Source organism: Ursus maritimus, unplaced genomic scaffold, assembly GCF_017311325.1.
Source record: "Ursus maritimus isolate PB19 unplaced genomic scaffold, ASM1731132v1 scaffold_20, whole genome shotgun sequence".
Taxonomy (NCBI): Eukaryota; Metazoa; Chordata; class Mammalia; order Carnivora; family Ursidae; genus Ursus; species Ursus maritimus.
In genome coordinates this window covers 56230402-56251522 of record NW_024424453.1, presented here as the reverse complement: position 1 = coordinate 56251522, position 21121 = coordinate 56230402, and the positions used below count along the sequence as shown (strand labels likewise).

Below are 21121 nucleotides of genomic sequence, written 5' to 3'. Positions count from 1 at the left end.
TGGGTGCAGATCTAGCTACCTCTGTTGGCCTGTGGATTGGAGTCTGCCGAGCTCCTACTCACCACCTTGTATTTTGTTCCATTTCTCACCTATGCAGTTTTTCTAGTTTGTGAGTGGTGCTTTGCCTCTGATGAAAATATATGTATGTGCGCCAGCATGTTCTGTCACTGCTGTCTTTGGGGGACGATGTGATTCAAAGTAAAAATTTATAGCGCCCTTGACCAGTAACACGATTCATGTTTATATGTGAAGTGTCAGAGAAAACACAGGCGTGTGTGTGCACATGCGCACAGGAGGAGTTAAAGGAACACGTACGTGCACAGTGTGGTGCCATGTTGCCTGAATTGGTTGAGGACTAGCTTACTGTGGCCTAAAAACTCAGTCTAATTCATGCTGTGTCCAAATCCTTTCCTTGCTTGATCTGGGGAGTGGTATTTCTGGCCATATTTATTTTTCATCCTTCACTCTTTTATGGAAGCCAACCAGCAGTCTTTCCCCCAAGCTCTTTCTTCCATCCCCTCTGCATCCCCTCTCATTTTTAGAGGCCTCTTTTCCCAGTGCCCACCTGGAGCTCCCACACCTCCCACTTCGCCTTCTCCCTGCCCCAACTGTCAGCAGCCCTCCTGACCCAAGCAAACGCTCACATCTTCTGTTGTTCGTGTTCTGTCTTTCCTGCCCCTCACAGTTTCTTGAAGTAATTCTCCATATTATTATCTGTACTTCCCTACTTCTCTTCCTGTAATCAGTTAGAATCTGCTTTCATCTCTTCTTTTTCTCTGAATTATTTGGGCAAACAACATCATCCCCTGAAGCGCCCCAAACCAAATTCACACTCTTCTCTAGACCAGTTTCTTCTCCTTTTCCCCTGGCTCGGTGAGTGGTGTACAGTAATTCAAGCAATATGCCCCTTGCCCAAGCAGTTTTAATTGATCTAAGAACTGTATGCTAATAAGGTGACACTGCCAGAATCTTAGACCTCACCTTTTTGGCCCTTCATGACATTTGATAATACCTTTATGAAGGAAGGTAAGAGAAGCATTGCTTTTCCCATGTTAATAAAAGGCAAATGAAGCTCTGTGTTGTTAGTCATTTGGCAACTAAATCAGGAACCAGATTCAAGACTTTGCTTTTCCGGTTCAGTCTTTCTGTCGTTGAGCACAGGCTCTCTGATGTGAAGTGAAGGAAACGGTGCACTAGTTTCTCTTGTAGGTCCTGGGTCTGCCGGTGAACACTGGGGTTAGCAGTGCTCCTCCTCGGCTTGGTTGCAGGGCCCTGTGTGATCTGACACATTTCCTCTCCCCTTATCCTGTGTGCCCCCATCTACTCTCTCCACTGGAGTGACAATCCAGTATTTGCTATTTCAACTCTCTCCATGTATTGGAAAGTGACTGCTTCTCAGTTACATTTGATCTAGGTCATCGTTTCCAGTGCACTGATCCTTCCCTCTTGGTGTATTTTTCTCCTCACCGAAGTCAATGAACTTAGAATTGTGTTTTCTGTAAAGCTCATCCTGACTGCTGTATGAGAATCTAAAATAATACTACCAAGTTTTGGGGAAAAAAACAATCTGACTGACACACAAAAAACATTATAAAAGTAATACTTGTTATGCACCATAGGGAACTTGGATAATGCAGGACAGAGTAAAAAGTAAGGAAAAAGAAAACCTCCATAATGTCCCTACCGGGGGTAATCCGTTAGGGTCTTCTGACCCTGCTGCGTCAGCCACAGGGCTAAGGCCATGTAGTGCCTCGGTCTGCGTTGTGTACCGCTGCCCCTTTCCTGTGAACTGCCAGTTCATGTCCAACTGCATAGCTGCATGAGTATGAATTTTCATGATGAATTCTCCAATTAGAGCAGCATATTGACACACAGCAAATGAATTGCCTTCTAGTAAGCTAGACATTAGTAAATTTGCTAAAAAACATAAAGGAGTGTTACTCTCTACACTGAACGTTTTTGTCTTGGAAAATGCAATTACTTTTCAAGCAGTATTTTATTGATGTTAATGTTTTTATTTAAATGAATCAATGAAAAATATTTTTTACAGTTTTGAGCTTTAGTTTCAAATATGGTAAATATAACTAGGTAGAACTCCTACAAACAAAAGGCGTTTGGTGTCCTCAGTCATTTTTAAGAGTTTAGGGCCTCAAGGACCAAAAAGCTTGAAACTGCACATCTAGAATAACACCCCTGCCTTTTTTGTTTTTCAAGGCATTGGCTTTGGTGCAGCCAGTTGGTCCCATTGTGTCCTCATAAGATTCAAACTTAGCGACTACTGAAAGGTACCACCATTGTACCTCATCAGGGGGCATGATGTCACATCGCCCCCTGTGTGGGGCTGCCTTGTTTGGTCCCTTGATTGACCTGGTGATAGGCAGATTGCAAAGGCGGTTTTTCACTTTGTAATGAATAAGTTATCTGCTGGTAGATATTTTGAGACTTTGCTGTTTCATATAATTGGTAGCTCTTCAAAAACAGTTTTTAATTGGTTGTTGCTAGTACATGGGAATGCTGTTGATTTTTGTATGTTTTTTCCAGCAGCCTTGCTGAATCCTCCCATTATTTCCAATCCATTTTCTTAGATTTTCTATGTAGACAGATATTTTAGCTATAAATAAATAATGGCTGTTTTCTTTCTTCCTTCATCTTTATAGTTATTATCTATTGGGCTTACTAATATGTTCTATATAATTTGGACAGTAGTTACAACAGGAATCTTTCTCTTGTTCCTGATTTTTTTTTTTTTTTTTGTCTTCTCATCATCGTCATGTTTGTCACGTGTTTTTGGTAGATAACTTTTTATCAGTTAAAAATGTTTTTTTCCTTATTTACTAAGAGTTTATATTGTGAAGGATATTAAATCTTATCAAATTCTTCATTTATTGCATCTTTTAAGATTATCATGTTAAATAAAGTCCTTTCATTATTTAACATTTTCATTTACAATAATAAATTTCCTAATGGAACACCATGTATATATTTAAATGATTAATTCCACTTGTTTAGTATTTTTTAAAGATTTTTTATTTTTATTTATGTGACAGAGAGACAGCCAGCGAGAGAGGGAACACAGCAGGGGAGAGGGAGAGGAAGAAGCAGGCTCCCAGCCCAGGAGCCTGATGTGGGACTCGATCCCGGAACGCCAGGATCACGCCCTGAGCCGAAGGCAGACGCTTAACGACTGCGCTACCCAGGCGCCCCCGTGTTTAGTATTTTTTAATACATATTGTCATGTTGAATATGTCAGTATTTTACTTAGGGTTTTGTGCCACTTATTAATAATTTTCCTTTCTCAGTCACTGAGGTCAGGGTCCCCATGTTATTTATCATGGTAACTCTTAGCAAGCATTCAATAGAATATGGAATAAGGAACAGTTTTAGAAGAATAGCCAGCCTTTGATGTCTGTGTGCTGCTTGTTGCCCACTTTCTTCCTTGTCCTACACTCAGCGTAGGGAACTCCCAGACATGGTGTTTCTCCAGGGCTGGTTTGAGGAGCCAGTGGGCTGGAGCACCTGAAACCAGAAATTTTGTTTTCATTCATTTAGTAAATATGTAAAATTGTTATAATTTCACAGAAAGTGTTCTTTTTTTGTTAAAATTTTATTTATTTGTCAGAGAGAGGGAGAGGAGAGAGCACAAGTAGGGGGAGTGGCAGGCAGAGGGAGAAGCAGGCTCCCTGCTGAACAAGGAGCCCAATGTGGCACTTGATCCCAGGACCCTGGGATCATGACCTGAGCCAAAGGCAGATGTTTAACAGACTGAGCCATGCAGGTGCCCCTTCTCAGAAGGTATTCTTAATGACTGCTTTGTTCTTAAAATTTTGTAAGGTTGTCTTAGTTGGTCCTTGCTAACTTGCAGCTAATAGGATAGAGTGTGTCTCGCTTAATGTGTTTTTGTTTTAGTATGCAATTATTTACTTTGTCGAATTTGCATTTTTTTTCCTTCTTGCTGTTGGAGTATGTCCCTGCTTTGCTAACTTTACTGGCTCAAAAGTGCTCAGAAGTGTAAAAGTACCGATAAAGTGTTAACATGTGCGTAAATACTGCACTCACTCGCTGTGTGAGGTGGAAATAGAATGCATAGTGTGCTGCTGTGTGGGGTAGGGGCTCCCTGGGTGTTGTATGCTAAAAATGCCAGCAAGACCTGGACATGCCTTCTGGAGGCTGCCTAGTGGCACATCCAGGAGAATTTGTCTACACATCTCTGCAGAGGCCCAACCTTACACTGTCGGAACTGAAACAGCACAGTTTCGAAAGCCAAATGTAGGCTATCAGGATTTGTTAAGACTGAATTGTGGTAAAAATGGCTTAATAGCTAAGATTTTCACTCTTTCCTAACTTGATTTCTACACTTTTCAGAGAAATGAATCGATGCTCTGTCACTGGGTATATTTTAAAACCACATGTATATGCTGCAACACAGCATAAGGAAGTACTTTCCAGAAACAAATGCAGCCAAAGAGTGGTTTAGAAACTACTCACCACTGAATCTCCAGCTGAGCGCCAGTCCCCCACCCCCCCAGATCAGAGGCACCCGTGAGCCTTGAAAACAGCCAGAGACTAACTCAGAGTTCCTGGGTTCATGCTTCATCCACGTACTCAGAGCATCTGAAAGAAGCACTTTCTACCACTCCCAGTACTTACGTTTGGGTATTTTCTACTCTAGTGAAACACAAAACAAGAAAAGAAACTGATTAGAAGTGAAATCTGACCTGCACTAAGCTCAGCCACTGAGCCTAATATCCATGTCTCAGTGAAAGAAGGACTCTGAGATACTGTGATAATAATTATAATGCATTTTAGAATTATTCTATATAATATAGAATATATAGAATATAATATAGAATACTTAATAATATATATTATATAGATTATATAAATATATAATTATATATTTATATACTTTATGTAAATTATGACATTTATATATTCTCTATAATTCTATATGTTCTATTATATCATGTATATATTACATATAATTCTACGTAGTTCTATATATTATAAAAGTATATAATAACATATATAGAATATATAGTATATATGTATATATAGTATCTATAGTATATATATTTTATAGTATAGAATATAATATAGAATGTATACATATAAAATACTTGTCACAATATTTTAAAGCAATATATATATGTTCTATATTATATAGATATACTAGATAGATATATATACTATATAGATTAATATTCTATTCTATACTATATAGAATATTGATATATATTGTGACAAGTATTTTTATTAAGCTGGAGTTGCCTTTGGCTGTTAGGAATAATGCTGGTATGAACATTTGTGTGCATCTTTTGTATGAACATATGTTTCTTATGAACATATGTTACCATAGGCTAGGTCATATGTTCACTCTGTTTCACTTTTTGAGGACCTGTCAGACTGTTTTCAAAGGCAGTGGTACCATTTTACATCCCTACCAGTCCCATTTTTTTTTTACATTTCTATCAGCACTTGTTATGTTTTGCCTTTTCCCCCCTTCTTAAAATAACTTTCTTTTTTTAAGATTTATTTATTTGAGAGAGCATGCGCAGAAGTGGGGGGAGGGCCAGAGGGAGAGAGAGAGAAACTCAAGCCAACTCCACACTGAGCACAGAGCTGGACATGGGGCTCAATCTCATGACTATGAGATCACAACCTGAGCGAGACCAAAAGTCGGACACTCAACCGACTGAGCTACCCAGGTGCCCCTCCCCCTTTTTAATGATAGCCACACCTAATACGTGTGAAATGGTATTTCATTGTGGGTTTGATTTGCATTTTCCTAATGCCTAAGATACCGGTTGTCTTTTCATGTGCTTTTTGACCATTGTGTCTCTTCTTTGAGGAAATATGTATTCATATTCTTAGCCCATTTTTCATTGGATTATCTGTCTTTTTATTATTTCATTGCAAGAGTTCTTCATATATTCTGAATAGAAATTTTTTTTTTTTAGAGAGTGTGTGTGAGCGGGGTGGGGGGAGGGGCAGAGAGAGTGGGAGAGAAATAATCTTAAGCAGGCTCCATATCTAGGACAGAGCCTGATGCAGGGCTCAGTCTCACCATCCCGAGATCATGACCTGGGCTGAAATCAAGAGTTGGTTGCTTAACTGACTGAGCCACCCAGATGGCCCTGAATATAAATTTCTTATCAGCTATATGATTTGCAAATATATCCTCCCATTCTGAGGGATAGCTTTTTATTTTCTTGAGTGTCCTTTGATGCATAGAAGTTTTTAATTTTGATGGAGTCAGATTTCTCTTTTTTGTTGCTTGTTCATTTGGTGTCATCTCTAAGAAACCATTGCCTTATCTAAAGACAGGAAAATTTACTCCTATATTTTCTTCTAAGAATTTTATAGACTTAGCTCTTACCTTTAGGTCTGATCCATTTTGAATTCATTTTTGTAGGTAGTATGAAGAAGGAGTCCAGATTCATTCTTTTGCATGTGGATATCCAGCTGTCCCAGCACCATTTGTTTTAAAAAATCATTTTTTTCTTCATTGAATGATCTTCGCACATTGTTGAAAATTATAAGACTATAGATACGTGGATTTGTTTCTGGACTCTCAGTGCTATTCCTCTATGTGTCTATCCTTATGCCAGTACTACACTGTCTTGATTACTGTAGCTTAGTAGTAGGTTTTCAAATCAGAAAGTGTGATTTCTCTGACTTTGTTCTTTTTCAAGATTGTTTCTACTATTCTGGGTCCTTTGCATTTCCTTATGATTTTAGGATTAGCTTGTCCATTTCTTTAAAAAATGCAGTTGGAAGTTTGATTGGGATTGCATTGAATCTATTCATCAATTTGGGTAGTATTTCCATCTTAATATTAAGTTTTCTTATCCGTAAACATAGAATATCTTTCCATTTATTTAGGTCTTCTTTAATTTCTTTTAGCAATGAGTTGTGGTTTTCATTGTATAAATCTTACATTCTGTTAAATCTATTACTAAATGTTTTATTCTTTTTGATACTATTGAAAATGAAATTTTTTTAAAATTTCATTTTCAGATTGTTCATTGCTGGTTTATAGAAATACCATTAATTTTTGTATGTTGATCTTATATCCTGAACCTTACTAAAGTTTATTATTAGATTGCTTATTATTACACCTAATAATCTTTGGGGGGAGTTCTTTAGGGTTTTTTTTTTTTAATGTATATATAATGTCTTCTGCAAACAGAAATAGTTTTACTTCTTTTCTTGTTCTGGATGACTCTTATTTCTTTCTTTGCTTTATTATTCTGGTTAGAACCCCAAGGACAGTGTTGAATAGAAGAGCTAAGAGCAGACGTTCTTGTCTTGTTCCTGATCTTAGGTGGGAAGCTTACAATTTTTCACCAGTAAGTATGATGTTAGGTGTGGTGATTCATAGATGCTATTTATCAGTTTGAGGAAATTTTCTACTATTTCTCATTTGTTGAGTGTTTTTATCATGAAAGGGTAAAAGATTTTGTTTTTTTTTTCTGTATCTATTGAGATGATTAGATATTATTATATAAAAATATATATTTAGGGATGCCTGGGTGGCTCAGTCAGTGAAGCGTCTGCCTTTAGCTCAGGTCATGATTCCAGGGGCCTGGGATTGAGTCCCATATTTCAGGTTCCCTGCTCTGTGAGGAGCCTGCTTCTCCCTCTGCCTGCTGTTCCCTCTGCTTGTGTTCTCTCTCTTTCTTTCTCACTCTCTCTCTCTGACAAATAAACAAAATCTTAAAATGTATATATCATATAAATTATTATGTATCTATAAAACTTTGTTGTGTTTATTTCCTTTTGCTTGCTTTAGATTTAGTTTACTATTCTTTTACTAGATTCTTAAGGTGAAAATTTTAGTTGTTTTGAGATCTGACTTTTTTTTAAACAAAGGCATTTATACCATGAACTTCCCTCTGAGCACTGTTTTCACAGCATCCTATAAGTTTTGATATATTGTGTCTTAATTTTCATTCATCTCAAAGTATTTTCTAATTTTTCTTGTGATTTCTTCTTTGACTCACTGGTTTTTTAGGAGTATGTTGCTTAATATCCATACAATGTGTGAATTTCCCAAATTTGTTTCTGTTATTTGATTTCCACTTTCATTCTGTTGTGGTCAGAGAAGATATTTTGTATGATTTTTAAGCCTTTTAGATTTGTTGAGAATCGTTTTATGATCATCTATCCTGAAGAAAGTTTCATGTGCACTTGAGAAGAATGAGTATTCTGTTGTTGGATTCAGTGTTACATAGATGTTGATGTGAGGCTGCAAGGGAACAGTCAAGAAAGAATTCTTTTTTTTTTTTTTTAAGATTTTATTTATTTATTTGACAGAGAAAGACAGCAAGAGAGGGAACACAAGCAGGGGGAGTGGGAGAGGGAGAGGGAGAAGCAGGCCTCCTGCTGAGCAGGGAGCCCAATGCGGGGCTCTGTCCCGGGACCCTGGGATCATGACCTGAGCTGAAGGCAGATGGTTAACGACTGAGCCACCCAGGCGCCCCAGTGAAGAAAGAATTCTTGAGACATTTTTGGTTCAGAAAGGTGCTTTCTGTCCACAGGGACAGGACCTGCGGGCAGAAAGAGTTGAACTTTTGCTGTATGAATCTGGTGGTTATATGCGTAATGCTCGAGGGGGAAGGGGACATGCAGGGCTTATTAGATCATAAATATTTCTTCAAATTTCTGCTCGTAACACTACTTATCTTAAGATTTCTCTTGTGCTTATCATGCAGTTTGATATTAACTATTGGTGAGATGTACAGGCAGTCATGAGACCCTTTAAGAATGTAGCAACCAGCACTTAATTTGATCCTTATCAAAATTATGCAGGCCATAGGTCCGCCTACTGGGCTAAAGGTGAACATTTTTCTGCTTCTGTCCTTCATCAGATGTCTGTTAGGTCTCTGTTTTTGTGGTGGGGCATGCCTTCAACACTAAACCGGGAAGTTTAAAATTCTGCCTTAGCATTCACGTTCTGCCTGTGCAGAGGTGACCGTTAGAGCCTTCTCAGATCTTTCCTGAGAGTACTACGCATGATCCTATGCATGTGCCTGGTCTCCTAGATTCCCAGGAAAATGTTGGAGCTTTTCAAACCCCCGTGGATGTCTCATTTCTCAGCTTGCCCTGGCTAGTCTCTTGTTTGCCCTAGCTGCTACCCATTACCTCAGGCAGACTGATGTTTAAAAATTCAACTAACATACCCAGGGAGAAGCCTTTAAGCACGGAAGGACACTCAGTGAAACTGAATAAAGATGAGCCTTTCGAGTGGGGTCTTCTAGGGTACCACTAACCCAGTCAGATAATGATTTCCCTTTGGGAATGAGGCTTTCAAAGATCTCCAGCCCCACTCTGCTCCCACTGGTCCTGGGAGTGCATGCTGTTTTGGGGTTTTTTTTTCAAGGTTGCTGCAGAGCTGGGGAGGAGGAAATGAGACTAGAGTAAGTTAAAATGCCAGAAGATTGAGTTGTTTATCATGACTGTATGCGGCCAGAATTGCTACAAGCCTTTGGTTAACTTCCAGAGTATCCGAAAAGTTGGTTCTGACACATTTTGCCATTTTTTCCATTTTCCTGGAGGGGCAAACTTCTGGAGGTCCTTATTCTGCCATTTTCAGTGGCATCACTGATATAGGAAAGACATTAGGGTTCGAAGCCAGCAGCCAAGAAAGAATTCTTGAGATGTCTTTGGTGTAAAAAGGTGGTTTTATTAAAGCACGGGGACAGGACCCATGGACAGAAAGAGCTGCACTGAGGTCATGAGGAGTGACCCCTTATATGCTTTCAAGTTGGAGGTTAGGGACAGTGTAAGCCTCCCAGGTATTTTGGAAGCCACGTTTCCAGGATCCTGAGGAGACTAGCTAATGTTAGGAAAAGGTCTTTTATTACTGTTTAGTAAACCCTCAATCATGAGATCCTTTAGATGGATATGCTTGGGTCATATGCTTGGAGGATGATTGCCAACGTGTATCTTGGTGAACGGGGTGGGGGGAGTGTTGAGATAAAGGAAGTTTCCAAAGGAATTTTTATGTTAAAGTAGACTTACAGCATCCTGGGGGTTGGGCCTCACTTTGCCTTTTGCCCTTAGCAAAGTATTAACATTGAGGCAGCTGAGTTCCTAGAGGAAGGTCACCATGCCTGTTGCAAGGACTTGTCAATGGACTGTAAGTAGTGAGGAAATTTAATAATTTTTCTTTTGCCTTTGTTTCCCACATCATCACCACCTTCAGTTTTTTAATGGAAGGTCAGGGACTGAGATTCTGGGGTACCCACGGTGTGAGGGGGGCAGTCATGTAAGATTTCTAATAGTGATGTTGAATCATTTCTTTTCAGTTGATCAAGAACAAACATCTTTAGCTTTGCTGTTATTATGTAATAATTCAGTGACTTGGCACAATGAAATGAGTGGCTAAATCATTTTTTCCATTCTTTCAGGGACTTAAATATAAAATTGCTTTTGAATTTATGTAAATTCTGTTGTCAAGAAGAAGAATTTGGGAGGAATTCTAAGTTTTTTTTTTTTTTTTTTTTTTTTTTTTTTTTTTTGGTTGGAGGCCAGTGCCTTGGGTAGTATTGCAAAATGTTGTTCCTATTATATGATATTAAAACAATGCCTGTTTTTTCCTTGTGCTTTACATTTTCAGGGCACCTTTGATGATTACTTGGAATTATTCCTTCAGTTTGGTTATGTGAGCCTTTTCTCCTGCGTTTACCCACTAGCAGCTGCCTTCGCTGTGTTAAATAACTTCACTGAAGTTAATTCAGATGCCTTAAAAATGTGCAGAGTCCTCAAACGGCCATTCTCAGAACCTTCAGCCAATATTGGTGTATGGCAGGTAATTATTTGAGAGAAAATTATTCCTTTGGGAAAAAAAATAGCAAAATGGGGCCTTATGATTAAAAATAGAAGTGTCAAGGAGAGATTTGGAAAAACTGGATGTTATCCTTTTTTTTTTTTTTTTTTTTTTTTTGGCCACAAGCTAGCTATGTGACTTCAGACAGTTATTAACTTTTTCTGGGCCTTGCTTTCCTTGTTTTTTCCTTGTTTTTAAAATTAGGGATGGGCTGGAGGAGGTAAATTATAATTTCTGTGACCCCTTTGAGATGTAAAATTCTGATAGTTTTATAGGAAAGTAGCCGCTGTTATTTCACCCATTGGGTGATAATGAGGCCCTCCCACTGCAATGTCAATGCAGATCATGTGGGGAGCCTGGACTTCCACCCTTACCCAGCAATAATGAGATTCCCTTTCCAGTTTCTGCTGGGGTGATCTCAGATAAAGCCTAATGGAAAGTCAGACCTTTCGTCACCACCCAGCACAGCAGAGGCCATATGGGAGTGCACATGAGGCATTTGTACCCCTCCAAGCAAAAGAGGTATCAGTAGGGAGGCTAGGGGGAAGCCAGAACTCTGATCCCTGTCCAGCAATGATAAGGATCCCATCCCCCACCTTGGGTGTCAGTGGTGTCCAAATGGGCACCCTAACAAGATGTTGTCCCTTCTTTCCCTGCTGGAGCGGTGTTAGAGGAACCAACTAAAACAAAAGTTTTAAATAAAATATAGAATCCTTGAACACCCAAAATGTCCAGGCTTCTACTAAGAAATCATCATACCAGGAACCAGGATGGTACCAAAAAAGTGACACAGCCAGTAGATGCTACCATCAAGGTGACGGATGTTAGAAATATCAGACAAAGATTTTAAAGCAGCCTTGATAAAATGAATACATCTAAAACAGATGGAAAAGTAGAATATCTTAGCAAAGAAATAGAAGATATAAATGAGAGGCAAATAGATATTTTAGAAGTGGAAAATATAATTAAAATAAAAAACTCAGTGGATGAGTGCAGTAGCAGAATGGAAGGAGTAGAGGCAAGATCAGAAACTGGAGGGGCGCCTGGGTGGCACAGCGGTTAAGCGTCTGCCTTCGGCTCAGGGTGTGGTCCCGGCGTTATGGGATCGAGCCCCACATCAGGCTCTTCCGCTGTGAGCCTGCTTCTTCCTCTCCCACTCCCCCTGCTTGTGTTCCCTCTCTCGCTGGCTGTCTCTATCTCTGTCGAATAAATAAATAAAATCTTTAAAAAAAAAAAAAAGATCAGAAACTGGAAAATAGAGCACTAGAAATGATTCAATCTGAATAGCAGAGAAAAAACAGACTGACAAAGTAAATACAACCTCAGAGACCTGTGTGGCTATAACAAAAGATCTAACATTCCTGTTGTCCGTGTCCAAGAAGGAAAGGAAAAAGGAGGGGCTAAAAAATACTGGAAGTAATAATGGCCAAAACTTTTTTATTTGGCAAGAGAACTAAAACTACAGATTGAAGAAACTGAGTGAATCGTAAATAGAATAACCCCGCAAAAGTCCATGCCAAACACATTGTAATTAAACATATGAAAACTAAAGACAAAGAAAAACTTGAAAGCACCAGGAGAGAAATGACATGCTATCTACCTATAGGGGAAGACAATTAGAATGACAGCCAGTTTCTCATCAGAAACCATGGAGGTGGGAGGAAAGTGGCATAGTATCTTTCAAGTGCTTAAAGAAAAGTACTGTTAATACAGAATCTTATATTCAGAGAAAATATCCTTCAGGAATGAAGGGAAAATCAAGACACTCTCAGAGGAGGGAAAACTAAGAGAATTTGTTGCCAGAAGACCCATCCTAAAAGAATAGCTAAGAGAAGTTTTCTAAATTTAAGGAAACACTAAAAGAAGGGATCTGGGAACATTAGGAAGAAAAACCATGGTAAGCAAAAATACGAGTAAACATAATAGACTTTCCCTGTCTTGAATCTTTAAAGTTATATTTGGCAATTGAAATAAAAATTATAACACAATCTAATGATTCTAAATATATGTAGAGAAAATATTAAGATACTATACAGAATGGTAAAGTGAGGTGAGGTTTCTGTACATCACTCAAACTAATAAATGATGACACTAGTAGACTGAATATATATCAGTAGACAGTCCCCAACTTACAATGGTTCAAATTACAATTTTTTGACTTTACAATGTGTGAAAGTGATACGTATTCAGTAGAAACCATACCTCAGACTTTGAGTTTGGATCTTTTCCAAGCCAGTGGTGTGCAGTATGATCCTCTCTCATGACACTGGGCAGCAAGCTGCAGCTCCCCGTTAGCCACATAGTCACAAGGGTAAACGGCCGATACACTTAGAACTGTCTGTACCCACACAACCACTTTCTTACTTTCAATACAGTGTTCAACAAATTACATGAAATATTCAATACTTTATTATAAAATAGGCTTTGTATTAGATGATTTTCCTGAGCCATAGGCTAATCTAAGTGTTCTGAGCATGTTTAAGGTGACCTAGGCTAAGCTATGATAATTCAGTAAATTAGGTATATTAAATGCATTTTTGTCTTATGATATTTTTAACTTACAGTAGGTTTTTTGGGACATAACTCCTCCTAAGTCAAGGAAGATCTACATAAACACACACACAATGTAATATGTAATGTATGTAATATATATTACATATATAAAGCATATATATAATCATACATATATAGTGATAATAATATAATTATATAATGTAATTCCTAGAGCAACCACTAAAAAGCTATGTAAAAGATACACTCAAAAGCAGATAAATCAAAATGTAGTTCTAAAAGATGTTCAAATAACCAGTAAGGCATGAAAAATAAGACACAGAAATGAAAAAACAGAGGGAACAAACGGAAAACAAAGAAATGGCAGACTAAAGTCCTGACGTACCAATAATTATATTAACTGTAAAAGGTCTAAAGATCCCAGTTAAGGACAGATATTGGAAGAGTGGTTTAAAAGACATAACCCAACTATATGCTGTCTGTAAGAAATTGCATTCAAACATAATGATATAAGCAAGGTAAAGGTAAAAGGACAAAAACCCCACAAAAACCCATGTATGGAAATATTAATCAGAAGAAAGCAAGAGTGGTTATATTAATATCAGATAAAATAGACTTCAGAGCAAAGAAAATTATCAGAGAGGAACATTCTGTGATGATAAAAGGCTAAAATTACCAAGAAGACATAGCAATCTTAATGTGTATGCCCTGAACAACAATGTTTTAAAATACGTGAACCCAAAATTTATAGAACTAAAAGGAGAAATAGATAAATCCACAGTGATAGTTGGAGATTTCAACATTCTTGTCTCAACAGTTGACAGAACAAGAGATAGAAAGTCAGCAAGGATATAGAAGGACTCGCCACAACCACCACCCTCAGATAGCAGAATGTAATCCGTGTTAGGGAGCACTCTGCTCAACAATAGTAGAGTACATATTCACGTGCTTACAGAACATTCATGCTGGGGAAACAGATTTTAAACACTGAAATTGTATACGGTACGTTCTTTAACTACAGTGGAATCAAACTAGAAATCAGTAACAGAAAGACAACAGGAAAATCTCTAAACACTTGAAGACTAAATGCCACATTTCTTAAATAATCATGGGTCAAAGAGAAAGTGTCAAGTGAACTCAAAAGACATTGAAAACGAAAAGACAGCATATCAAAGTTGGTGAGACACGGCTAAAGCAGTGGTGACAGAGAAATTGGTAGCACCAAATGCATACATTGGAAAAGAGAAAAAAATGTTTCAAACAATAATTTAAACTCCTACTCAGGAAACTGAAAACAAAGAACAAAAGAAACCCAAAAGAAGCAGAAAGAAGAAAATAATAAAGAGAAGAGTATAAATCAATGAAATGAAAAACAGAAAAATAATAGAGAAGATTAATGAAAGAAAGAGTTGATTTTTTGGAAAGATCAATATAGTTGATAAACCTCTAGCAGGACTAAAACAAGAAAGAAGAGATGACCATTATAAAAATGAAACAGCAGGTATCACTACAGACCCTTCAGATATCAAAAGCATAAAAGGGGATATTATGAGCAACTCTACACATATACATTTTTTTTAAAAGATTTTATTTATTTGTCGGAGAGAGAGAGCACAAACAGGGGGAGTGGCAGGCAGAGGGAGAAGCAGGCTCCCCACTGAGCAAGGAGCCAGATGCGGGACTCCAACCCAGGACCCCAGGATCATGACCTGAGCTGAAGGCAGATGCTTAACCAACTGAGCCACCCAGGCGTCCCTGCACATATAACTTTGACAACTTGGATAAAATGGTCCCATTCCTCCAAAGCACAAACTACCACAACTCGCCCAATATGAAATAGATAATTTGAGTAGCTCCATAACTGTAAGGAAATTGAATTTGTAATTACAAATTTCCAAAAAATAAATGCCTAGTCCAAATGATTTCACTGTCAAATTCTAACATTTAAAGAAGAATTAACACCAATTTTACATAATTTCTTCCAGAAACAGAGGAGGAAGGAATATTTCCCAATTCATTTTATGAAGCTGGTATCACTGTGATAGAAAGCCAGACAGAGTATGAAAAGGAAAACAACAAACCAATATCCCTTGTGAATAAATATACAAAACATCTTAATAGACTATTAGCAAATATAATTCAGCCATCTAGAAAAATAAGTATAGACCATGACAAATAGGATTTAGTCCAGAGATGCCAACCTGGTTCAGTATTAGAAAATTAATCAGTATGATCTACCGTGTTCATAGCCTACATGGTTATTTCAATCAATAGATACAAAGCATTTGACAGAATCAACATTCATTTTTGAAAACTCAGGAAAATAGAAATGGGGGTATTTCTTCAACTTGGTAAAGAGCATTTGTTTTCTAAAAACCTAAAGCTAGTATCATACTTGTGAAAGACTGAATGATTTCTTTCTAAGATTAGGAACAATGCAAGGACATCTACCCTCACTACCCTTATTGAACACAGTACTAGAAATTCTAAGTAGCATAATAAGGCCAGTGAGGTCTCTAGCTGACCTCAGGTGTATGAGCAAATCCAGTCAAAGTCAGCTAAGACCAGAAGATGGGCTCATCCTAAATTGTCCACCCGCAGAATCATGAGTTAAATAAATGGCTGTTTGAAGCCACAGAGTTTGGGGTGGTTGGTTATGTAGTAATAGCTAACTGGTAAAGGAAGACTCAGTACTTGTAATATATCAGTTCTCCTTCAATTCACAGGTTTACAAATTAATTAATCTACAAATTAATTCACAAATGTAGCACTAGCCCAGCCATAGTTTTTCTTTTAACTAGGTTAACTGATTGTTAAGTTCTCAGGGAAAATTAAATGAAATAGAATAGCAAGAAAACTCTAAGGAAGAATAGGGACACTTACCACATATTCAAACTTATTATTAACTTCAGTTATTGAAGTAATGTGGTCCTGGTGCAGTAGTACACAATCACACCAGTGGAACAGAATAAAAAGTCCCGAAATGCATCATATGGTATAGGTGAAATCTCAATTCAGTAGGGGAAACAATTGTCCATTAATAGCATTGAGATAACTAGGTCTCTGGATGGGGGGAAAAAGTCTGCTCTTCTAAAGTGGAAAAAAGACAAGACAGGACACAGAATGGGAGAAAATATTCATAATGCATATGTCTTCTAGGGGACTTGTATTCAGATTAGGAACTCTTACAACTCAATAAGACATTTCAGCCAATAGAAACATGGACAATAATTTGAAGAAGTACTTCACCAAAAAAATATGCAAATCATACAGTATATGATTTCAATTATATGACATTCTAGAGCATACAAACTAATTTATAGTAACAAAAAGCATATCAATGTTTGTTTGGGGCCAGGTATGAAGAGAAGGATGGATTACAAAGGTCATGAGGAATCTTTTGGGGGAAATGGAAATATTCTGTATTTTGTTCGTGGTAGTGACTTCACAGGTAAATACATCTATCAAAACTTAATGAAGGTATACCTTCAATGAATGCCGTTTATTACACAAATTGTAACTTAATATAGCTGTATTTGAAAATCATGTTTTATGATAAATGTATTAAAAGCGCAGGAAGCCAGGCACTCTTATATACTGCTGATAGTATGGTGAACTGGTCAACCCCGTGGAGTGCAGCTTGGCATTATTTATCAAAATTATGAATGCATGGTACCTTTGACTCGGGTATTCCATGTTTAGGAATGTATCCTAATTCCACACTTGTTAAATGATGTACTTACATGATAACTAATTGGGGCATTGTTTGTAATAGCAACTAATGCCCACCAATAAAGAAACAGTAAAATAAATTCTGGTACATCTGTGCAATAAAATGCTTAAGCAGTTGTGACAAAGAATGAAAGCATTCTTTGAGTTCTGACGTAGAATATTCTTCAAGACATTTTAAGTGACAAATGCAAGACACTAAGGGTAAGAAAGGGTATATACATTCAAGTTTGCTTATATTCATATATAAAGAATCTGGAAAGGTACAAAACAAAATAATAGTGATCATTTTGTAGGGAGAACAGGAGCTGGTGGGGGAGAGGGATACACAAGGGCAAGGAGACTCTTCACTTTTTATTTAGAGTGTTTCAGTTCTGAGCTATGTGAATATAACTATTAAAAAATGAATAAATAAAAAATTTAAGTTATTTAAAGAGAAGGTAAACAAAGTCCAGAGTAGGCTTGTTATAAAGAAAACTACTGAGAAACAAACTGAGGGCTTCAGAGGGGGGAGGGGGGAATGGGATAGACTGGTGATGGGTAGTAAGGAGGGCACGTATTGCATGGTGCACTGGGTATTATACGCAACTAATGAATCATCGGACTTTACATCAGAAACCAGGGATGTACTGTATGGTGACTAACATAATGTAATAAAAAAACATTAAAAAAAAAAAAAAGAAAACTATGGAAAAATAATCAGATTGCACAAAGAATTCCTAAAATAAAAGATAGCAGAAATTCTCTATGAGAAAAGAAATTTATTCAGTTTGTATCCAATCATGTTTCGTTTTGCTTCTTTTAAAATTTTAATTTCTGGGATGCCTGGGTGGCTCAGTTGGTTAAGCGTCTGCCTTGGGCTCAGGTCATGATCCTGGGGTCCTGGGACCGAGTCCAGCATCGGGCTCCTTGCTCAGTGGGGAGTCTGCTTCTCCCTCTGCCTGCTGCTCCCCCTGCTTGTGCTCTCTCTCTCTCTGACAAATAAATAAATAAAATCTTTAAAAATTTTTTTCAAATTTTAATTTCTAAAAGTTATTGTATTTCTTAGAATTAGTGGGACTTTTTCTGATTTTTTTAAAATTAAAATGCAGTTGACATACAGTGTGACATTTGTTTCAGGTGTACAACATAGTGGTTGGACAAGTCTGTATGTTATGCTATGCTCACCACAAGTTAGCTACCATCTGTCATCGTACAGTGCTATTACAATACCATTGACTGTATTCCCTTTGCTGTGCCTTTCATCCCCATGACTTCTTCATTCTGTACCTGGAAGCCTGTCTTCCACTCCCAGTGGTTAAGTTATTAAGTAGTGGTCAGTGGTATACATTAAAGGAAAGAAAGAGCGACCAAGTAGTGGTCACAACATTTCCACAGTCAGTACTCAGTAGTGTGCTCCATGAGACTTCTCCTGGGACCTTGGATCAGTCTGTTAAGTAGCTCAGCAGGGCATCTGTATTTTTCTAAAGTCCCACAGGTAAATGCCACTAGAAAAGGTTCTCTGTTACTGGTGCCTCAGGTATAGCTGAATCAGATGTAGTGTGTGATGTGTCAAAGTAGGGCAGTCACAAAATAAATGCTGTTTGAAATCATACCTGTTTTTGAATGTGAGACATTTTTTTCTGGTGGCCCCATTTTAGATTCCCTGTAGATATGAGTAGAGTAACTTTAATAGCGTACTCCTCTAGGATGTATTCCAAATTCTCAGGTCCCTGGCCACCTCCAGTTGGGAAGGTAGAACATACTGCTTTGGATATTCAAGCCAAAAGTACCTAAAATACCTTGTAACAGTGTGGCATTTTTAAGCTAAAGAAAATCACAGCATTATAGAGAAAAAGCTTAAAATGTACTTGGAATATTTAGAACAAGGGAAAGGCTTTTCCTTTGATTTTAGATAATACAAAAAAAGGATGAGGAAATATGGAAAAGGTCATTGTGGTTTTTAATTTCACATTTTTTTTCTTTTAGTTGGCTTTTGAAACAATGAGTGTTATATCTGTGGTCACCAACTGTGCTCTAATTGGAATGTCACCACAAGTGAACGCCCTCTTTCCAGAGTCAAAATTGGACCTCATTCTGATTGTAGTAGCAGTGGAGGTAAGTGAAAATTTAAACCTATTTTAGTCTCCACATCAGATGCCTCTGTTAAAGCAGAGATGACCTAAAGCAGTGATGTCCCTGACTGTCAATGACTAGCAGTTTAGCGACATGCATTTACTGGTTCAGGTAGTGGAAAGATGTGAGGTTTGAGGCTGTGCATTTCTGGTTGTTGCCCACGTATGAAAAAGTCACCGTGGTGTGGACAGGAAAGTGACCTTTCCAGCCATTGTACTGACCTGTCCAATGCTGAGTAGATAAATTCTATTTGAAACAGAATTCTGTAGATTTGATATTTTTTTTTAGTCTCTTCTAGGCATCTGTCATTTCTACTTTCTTATTAAGCAAATAAATCCTAAGAATTGCTTTTTGATTAACAATTTAAATCTCATTAGTAACAGGTGTGGAATTCATTGTGAAACTCTAAAACACCAAAATGTAATGTATAACAGGAAGACTCATAATTTCACATACAAAGTACAAGTAGACTGTCTGTGTACTTTTTAGGTTTTCATTTCATCATGTTTCTGAATATGGCTTACTGTAACATTTTGAAAATTTAGCACTGACCAATTGCAAAGGGAAGAATTTGCAAGAATTTTTTTATTGCTAGTGATTATTATTGTTAGGAATATTGTGATCTTTCATTTTTAGATACTTAAAGAATAAAACAGTTGTGGAAATTTATTAAAGCCGAATTTAGCAGGATTATAGAGTGGCCCTCAGGCCTCAGGCCTGGGGGCTGACTTGAAACTGTGAACTTGTGCATTTCCAGAAGTGGCTGAAGAAATAGATTGTGCTTTGCTGTATTTACTCTTTCTGCATATTTAATAGGAATCTGTGTTCATGGTAGATGCTATATGCAGAATGTGCGTTTGGAGAATGATTTAGACAGCAGTGAGTAGGAGGGAAAGGGAATGGCTCTAGCAGAGAAAAGTAGGTCTGCTTTGAATTTTGAGAGTTGAATAGGATTTTGGAGAGCTGTTTGTGAGGCTGATTTCTCACCTGTGTGAGAGATCAAAACAGGTATCTTAGTCAGGGGGTTGCCAACTCCCCAGCTCAGAGCGTACCTTCTTGATATAGGATATGGCCCTTAACTTTGCCAATACATCCAGAGTTAATTAGGCTCTTGGGACTGACTTACACTTAAAACTAATGAGACTCACAAAGGACTGACCAGAATGCCAGGCAGTTAATTTACCGTAAGGAGATCTTTCCCAATGACTGTAACAGTTGGTGTTAAAGTGGAATTGGTTTGTTAGAAGACTTCTTGGTAATTTGGGAACTAGAGTGAGAGGAGTACGTCTTGAGAGACAAGGAAATGGAAAACCTGAAAACCATCCCTTCCCCCAAATTGAGGAGAGCTCTGCTGTGAGCCAGAGCTGGGAGTTCCGTTGCCAGCTTGTGAGCAATGCTGGGTGTGTTCACTGCCCACCTCTTGATTTTGCCTCCACTTTCTCTAGATCTCTGGCCGGTCCAGCGTTCTGTATATTCCCATTGTCACTGCTTTCTTTCATATATGGAAATGCTGCAACATCAACTATCCAGGGTCTGGCTCTTCTCACTTAATTTGGGAGATTGGCTGGCCTACTGGAGTGTTCTTGCAGATGGCACTCCTGCAGGGATTTGCTGGCCTGCATGGGATGGGGCCTCAGTATTTCTGTGGTGTTTGGCTAGAGTGTCTAAAAGTTTGGTCTTGCCAGACTGCCCCTGTGCTACCTTTGGGCTAGAGAGCAGGCTTTTCTTGCTTGTTTTTTGTCTGTGTCCATTGGCATTGCTGGTTCTGCTTCCTCAGCACTTAGTCTGGCACATATGAGGTCAAGAGGAATCCCTGGGAACTCACTACCATGTTGTTCCTTAGGGTCCTGGGGTCCCTGGTGAGTCTGCTTTCTGTTGTTTCTACGCTTCAGAGTTTTCTTATGTTTATTTTATGTATAATGTCCATGGCTTTTA

The 21121-nt window shown here is 38.0% G+C and overlaps 1 protein-coding gene across 4 annotated transcripts in view; it reads left to right on the top strand.

Annotated features, from left to right (window-relative positions):
- The window catches only part of ANO10 (anoctamin 10), a 244647-nt gene that overhangs the window by 59323 nt on the left and 164203 nt on the right, over positions 1-21121 (top strand). For all 4 annotated transcript variants that reach the window (XM_040637033.1, XM_040637031.1, XM_040637030.1 and 1 more), the window contains 2 exons: positions 10622-10813; positions 19040-19168. In XM_040637033.1, coding sequence (XP_040492967.1) covers positions 10622-10813; positions 19040-19168 — 321 coding nt within the window. The remainder of the gene's footprint in view (positions 1-10621; positions 10814-19039; positions 19169-21121) is intronic.